Below are 7,271 nucleotides of genomic sequence, written 5' to 3'. Positions count from 1 at the left end.
TATACTCCTGCTATGAGTGAAACCATCCGGTATTTTTCTTTCTCTTTCTGGCTTATCTCACTAAGCATGATCTTTTCCAGCTCCATCCAAGTTACAATTTTATAGGTTAGGAAATCATGGCTCAGAGGTGTGAGTTGATCAAGTTTACTCAATTATATACTTGTAGGCCAAGGAATTCAGCTCAGTGTTTCTGACTGCAAAACACATATACTCCTTTCTTTATATCCTGCAAATATATAGTATGGGATAAAAAGAAAATGCTAGATTATTTGTAATAATCAACTGCAATATGAGTATGATTAGGTCTTTTATTTTTAACCCATTATTACCTAACATGGGTGAATATACACAATGAAGATTTCTTTTACTGGAAAAAATATATCTCCAGCCTCACTAAAAAAACTGACTCCTGAAAATAATTGATTTTAGAATGCTTTCCATTCTTTCATGAATAACTTAAATCCTTCCTTCTACAAGCCAGGTAGCATCAGAGTCTGACACTAACCAGCAGATATTATTACCAGTCTCTGGTTTAATCCTCTAAAAATTTATATAATCTAGTTCAACTTTCCCCAGCATTCAAATTAATCACCAAATCTCTGATCTGCAGTACAGGTAATAAAAGAACAATGTGTGTGTGTGTGTGTGTACACATATGTATGTGTACATACCATATAGTTATTTATATTTAAGAATTCATCATAAAATTAGGGAAAGTAATCTTATTTTTAAACACATGTCTAAAAATAATAGATATACCATATTTAGCCTATATAATGTTTCAAATCAGAAAGAAATCTGAAAAAGTAAGTTAGATGCATTGAGTTGTTTGACAATATAGTATCAAGGTTTAATATTCAATCACTTGGTCTATAATGGCTTAATAGCCATAACTGGGGTCTGATGCCTAATTGTTAAACTTTGGATAACAGAAACTTGTATACTTATGTGACTTTGAAAGAGAAAATCCAGTTTGGAAGCTTAAAGCATTTACAGTTTTGCTGTCTACTCTTATCATGTGGAGAATTGCCAGGTTTTACTTCTATCTTGTGCTGTGCATAGCACAGATTCTTCTTTCTAGAAGGATGGAGCCTTACTTAGGAGGACAGTAGCAGCCTCCACTCATTTTCCTACTGTCAAGGATTGCATTTAAGTACATGGAATTACTACATTTCACCTAAGGGAGTTGACTTCCTCTTCAGTGTGTGCACTATTTTAAAAGTACTATTCACAGACAGAAAAAAACAAAAAGCAAAGAGTAGCATAAAACTTGAACCAAAGAGCCTACCAGCACAATTTGCATACACAGGCTAGATTTTCATGAACAAACTAGGAAAATTCTCTGAGGTTATCTTCCATGAAGGAGGAAAAACAACACCCACATTTATAAATAAAAAGGATGTACTATTCAGTAGCACTTTGTAATCAGGTGAACACCCTGCAGATGTTTCTAATTATTCTTTTAGATGTGTACAAATGAAATTATTTTCAGTGGTAGTGTTTATGACAAAAATCCTTCAGCTCTTCATCTCCATATTCACTTTCTGAAATTTTTTTCAAAAAGAAAAAAAGCAACTAGAATCCTACACATTCCCAAGACCTGCCCCTATGCATGCCAACTGATTACTTTCACACATGAGTGAGTAACACACTTTCTAGATTTGGGCTTCACATACCAGGCTCAGTGGGTGGTTTACCTGGAAATCTTGGCTTCTGATGGAACTAAAAGTGGTGACTTACAGAAGTGAGGAAAAAAAAAATGAAGATATGTAATTATGGCGACCTATTTTAAAGATAATTTGGGATACAGGGAGAAAATAATTTTCCCTGTGGTGTTAAAATTTCTTTTAACAGAACAAAACCCCAAACAGGAAAAAGAACAGCACATGACCTTTAGTTTACTCTTATAAGTTTATCATTTATTTCGTTTACTCTGTCTTTCAGAAATGGGGAGCCAGTTTTTCAGTGAATGTAATTCTCCTTTCAGATCGCTCTCTATGAAGCTTGGCTCGCTTTCATTCTACTTTTTTATTTTTATTTTATTTATTTATTTTGTTTAACCCAAGCAAAACCACTAAGATTCAGGAATGTTTTACAATTCAAATATGGAGTGAAGGAAAGGAAGCAAAGCGATCCTCCAAGTAGGCTGTGGTTTCGAACTAAATAAGGATCCTTCATTCCTCAAACTGCTACTCCCACATTCTCAAAGTGACCCCCCCCATGTCTGTCCCCACCCCCCACCCCTCACCCCGCGCCGGGCCCCTAAGGCAGATAGTGCGGCGACGAGGTCTCAAGACCCAGCAACAGGAGTCACGCCCGCCTCGCGGCTCGCGCTCCCGCCCGCCTTCTCTCGGTGGGGTGGCAAGGGGCACTAGGGAGCTACCGTCTGGGAGCTTCCAAAGCGATGGGAAAACGTGCTCAGGAGTTCATTCACCTAAGCGCAGAGCAGCTCTGGGTGCCAGGCACTGTGAAGCAACACTGCACCTGAAAGGATTTGATTTCGCTTTTTGCATCTTCATCCTCAGCTGCTAACTGTCCCCGGGGAGGACTGCTTTGGTCCACTCTTCCCTTTTTCCGGGGAAGGGGGGTGTGCCGACCCTCCGAGCGCTGGGGGACTAGAGCTTTCTACTTCTCAGGTTCGAATACTTGCTAGCGCCACCTGGCCTGGCTCTCACCCGTAGGGCGAGCCGCAGATTGCAACCCACCTTGAGTACCCACATTTGAGGGGTGCCCGCGGGCAGTCTGCTTTCAGAGCCCAGCTGGATGACTGAAACTTGATTTTTGAGATGCGGGCCTCCGAGCCCAACTCTAGAGCAGGGACTCTAGCAACCCCCGGGAAAAAAGCCATCCCGACCGAGTGGCGAGGGATCGTCTGCAAGCCCCTTCACTTCCGTGTCCCCAGTGCAAGGCGGGACGGGGCACGGCTTCCTTACTATGAACCCTGGATTGACCTCCCCCGACCCTCCTGCCCTTCGGCCAGAGCTGCCCCTTACCTCGAAAAGCTGCGGGATTTCCCTCCGGGCCAGGTATTCCTTGGCATCGTTGGTGTTCATGGCTGTGCCGCGCGTGCCCCGGGGCGCAGGCGGGGAGGATCCCGGGCTGCAGAGAGCTAAGCCCCGGCTGGCGGGATCCGCGCCGAGCGAGGGTGCAGCCTCGCCCTCAACCGCAGACACTCTACGCTCAGCTCTGCCGGTGGAGGTCACAGCCCCCTCCGCGCTCCCGCCGCCCCCGCTTTGGCTCTGCCAGCCGCGCTGGAACTGCGGGCTCGGAGCAGAGGCTTCCCGGGTTCCCAAGCAGTGCGGCCGCAGGGAAGGGGCGGAGGGAGCGGAGGAGGGAGGACTGCGCGGCCGACGCCTGGCAGCTGCCCGCCTGCCTCTCCAGCTCTGCGCGCCGCGCTCTGCACCTCACGGAGTCGGGGCTGCAGCGGAGGCCAGTCACGCTGCGCTGGCGGGCGCGGGGTGCGTGGGTGGGGACGGGCGCGCGCGAGGGGCTAGCAGTCACACCCCTCCGTGCAGCGCCACCGCCCCGCGTGGCGCTTGCCTGCGCTAGCCGCCCGGGGACGCCGCGAGCTGGTGCCGGGTGGCCAAAGAACAGAGGCGGGGGTCTCTGGGAGCCTGTGACCCCTTTCGCTTGTCCGGAGTTTCTTACACTCTCTCTGTCTCTGTCTCTGTCTCTGTCTCTCTCTCTCTCCCCTGCGTCCCCAAGGAACTACTAGCAAGAAACCTAATTGTCACACATCACATATTGTATCATTTATTCCTACCGTGGTTACTGATCTTTCATAAAAGGGAACTGGAGGCAAAGAAAAAGGGGAATTCATGGTGTGGCATCCATCCCCTGAAAATGATTTTTAGATCCTGAGTATGTTTATCCTTCAGAAAACTTTCCCAGCTTGTTTCAATTCTTTTCCCCTGTTAGTGTCACAAGTTCTTACAGATGAAGTTCTTAGAGTGAACATGAAATCATTAACAGGATTGGTAGTCAACTAGTTTTCTCCTTAGAGAAGACTGGGAAGGTGAAAGAGAGAAGTGGATGGTGAGGGCTGGAGGTCACTTATATAGGAAACATGCTCAGTAGGTGGTGGGTTCCCCAGCATCCTGAGTGGGTATAGGGGGTGTGCTAAGGCAGAGATACAGGTACAGACCATCACAAAAGTGTACCATCCTCCTCCTAGCTATCATTTCCCCTATTAAGACACCTTTTCACTATTGCCTGTTTGAAAGATGGTCCAGGTCATCTTCTGAATATGATTTCTATCTGTGGGCAAGACCTGCCACTTTGGGAGAGCATGTGAGTGAAAAGGCACTGACATCTGGGGTCCCTTGTGGAGAGAAGCAACACTGTAGCTACTTCAAAAAACCAAGTTTTGAATGATGGTTTCAAATTCATCTCTGCAGTTCTTTTCTTGGCTCCATTTCTTGTCACGTAACAACTGCTACTAAAGCATTAACTATAGCTGCAGTTTTGCTTTACCTTAAGGAGGGACATCAAGAATTAATTGAGTTTTGTAAAGTAAATGAAGGTTTCTGGACAGTTGTGAAAGCACATATCATACATTAGCCTTAAATTAGGCAGGTTTTCCAGTTCTATGGAAGTTTCACCCCTCAGAATAGGCCACATCACTTACAGTCCCACCTTCTAACATTTCTTGACCTAATTTTAAAGCAGTTTACAGCAATAGCTGTAGCACAGCAGTAGAATAAAACAACTCTTGAACTTTACCATGTTCCATAACCTGATTGCTTACATTGGGCACAAGCACAACTGAGAAGAAGCACCTTTTCATAGGACACATTGATGAAGCCATTTTCATAGGACCTTTCAAGGTCACTCTTTCAGACAGGAATCTGGCCTACCACAACTCATTCCCTCTCCCCTTCTGGAAGAGAATGTATCCTGAATGGACACACAATCCTAAATGAGCTTCAGTGTAGCTGGGCCAACTTGCTTATAGAAAAAAAAATATGGTTAAAAAAAGACTGCATTGCATTAAGCATTCCAGATAACCTGAAAAACAGTAACTGAAGATATGGCAGTTTTTCAGGTAGCTTTATGTACAGATAATCAGTGCTCTGGGCGTGTTGCAGGGTAAAGCAAACTATCAAAGAGACAAGATGTTCATAATTACTTTTGCAAAGGGAGTGGTGGCCCGAGGGAAAAATAAAACTTAAAAGCCAGACTGATGGTTTGTAAGAGAAGAAAGAGAAGGGACAAGGAACAACAAATGCATCCCTGCCATCAGAAAACAGATGAAATTCTAAAGTTAGGTATATTAAGGGCTCATGGCCATTTGCCTTTGTTTATTTGGGGATGTATTCCTGTAAACTTAAACAAATCAAGGTAATTCCTAATGTCTCTAGATAGAATCTTCAGCTCCTATGTTGGAAAATGTGCTAGCTTCTGAGAAAGGAAAAAAATGACCCTTTCAATCAAGGAAATTACATGTAGTGGGGAGAGTGTATATGAAGTACAGTGGACAATAAACAAGAAAACTCATAAACAACACCAAATAGGAATAAATGAAGGGAAGATAAACAAAACACCCCTCATCCCCAAAGACCAAGAACATATGAGATAGTGATAAGTATAAAGGTGAAAATCAAACAAGGTTGTGTGTTGATTTGAAGCAATGGGACAGAGTTCAGAATTATGTACTGGAAGTGGCAGAAGTAGTAGGCAGGGGGATAACATTAGCTCCATAAAGAGAACTTTCCAAAGATCCAGATATATTACGGAGAAGTCTATCAATGAGAGAGTATGTCTCTGGGTAATCTTTAAAAAGAGCACACTCTAATATACAGCCTGTCTTAGCAAATGGTTGAGGCTGCTCTGTATTAATCAAATGTCTAAGAGTAGGGATCATTAGCCTCATCCATACCAATAATGCTGAAAGGTTCTGTATCCAGGACAGCACTTCCCAAATTCCAGACATGGCCGGAGCCTATGCTTATAGTCTCAACCCACTCCTAACAGAGATTTATCCCATCTATTATTTTTTAAAGATTTATTTATGCTTATAGAACTGGGATACAATCCAGAAGTGTGGAGGGTGAGAGGATTCACCAGAGACAGAGTGGGGAGCAGAACAGGTAGATAGACAAAGTAAACTGCTGAGGGGAGCAGTGGGCGGGTCAGGAGAGGTGTGCTGTGCCCGGTGGATCATTTCCCTGGGGCCGGTGGGAATCGAACTCATGCTGAAGTGGCTTTTGCTTCTTAGTGCTGTGCTTTAACCCGCTGTGTCACAAGGGAGGGCCCCAATTTCATATATTTTGGAGCCTAATGGAGTCATTGGCAGTTGTGCAATTAACAATGATAATGTGATAGCAAGTTTGGGCATAACCAAGGTAAAAATTTATTGTTTGTTATGAGTGAGGCATTGTGATAAGCCCTTTACACAAAATATATTGCATACTTACATGCTTTAATTCTTAGGCTAATCTATGAAATATATATTATTCTCCTACTATAACTGACACTCTGCCTAATTTCAAAGATAAACCAAGAGTTAATATCAGGCTGACTGTGAAAGCTCATGCAGACTCCTCCCTGAGGACATCATCCTGATAATGCTTTTCAAGTTTATGATTCCCTGCAACTATTTTTTCTTTGTACTGTTCAGTGTTTTCTATGGATCCTTACATTCTTCCCTTTCTTTTTCTTTTCTTCCTTTCTTTTTTCTCCTGCAGATGTTATTTTGTATTCAAGAGTAAATGTGATATTTAAATCTACTGATTTACAACAGCAACAAAAAATTTATAACAAGTATATCTTAATAGATTTCTAATTGTCAAGGTCCTTTTCTGTTTGAAAGGCTACCCCCGCCCCCCACTAAACCCCCAGAGTTTGAGCAAACAATATACAACACTCCAAATTTACTGAATTCTTGAGTGCTGGAATTCCCCTATTCAGCCACACACACACACAAAAGAAAAACAATAGGGCTTTCCTAATTATTTTATTTCCCCACTAATTGAAAAATCCAGGCTTTTTATATGCTGGACCATTTGCAAATATGTTGTTTACCCTGAAAAATTACAAATATAAGAGCTTATACACACACACACACACATACATATGTATATAGTTTTTGATAAGTATGCTCTATATTTACATGTTTTATTTTTAGAAGGTCTTTATTTATTTATTTTTTTTATTAAAAAGTTTATTTTTACATCATTTTTCACATTTTTTTTTTCATCTCAATTGTAATCCCCACGGGCTTCCCATCACCAAATCACCCCTGTGCCACCACCATAGTCCCGTGCATTTCC

At 42.9% G+C, this 7,271-nt stretch overlaps 1 protein-coding gene across 2 annotated transcripts in view; it reads right to left on the bottom strand.

The window, feature by feature from the left end:
- AK5 (adenylate kinase 5) overlaps window positions 1–3,482 on the bottom strand; it is a 214,700-nt gene extending 211,218 nt beyond the window's left edge. Inside the window, exon 1 of one of the 2 annotated variants that reach the window (XM_012722539.1) lies at window positions 2,994–3,482. In XM_012722539.1, coding sequence (XP_012577993.1) covers window positions 2,994–3,053 — 60 coding nt within the window. In that variant the 5' untranslated portion in view covers window positions 3,054–3,482. The remainder of the gene's footprint in view (window positions 1–2,993) is intronic. The other variant, XM_004679135.2, reaches the window with a different exon arrangement.
- Between the last annotated feature and the right edge of the window lie 3,789 nt (window positions 3,483–7,271).

The sequence above is a fragment of the Condylura cristata genome, unplaced genomic scaffold, assembly GCF_000260355.1.
Source record: "Condylura cristata isolate star-nosed mole 26May11 unplaced genomic scaffold, ConCri1.0 scaffold00008, whole genome shotgun sequence".
Lineage (NCBI taxonomy): Eukaryota > Metazoa > Chordata > Mammalia > Eulipotyphla > Talpidae > Condylura > Condylura cristata.
Note: the sequence above shows the minus strand (reverse complement) of the source record. Positions and strands in the feature narration are given on the sequence as shown.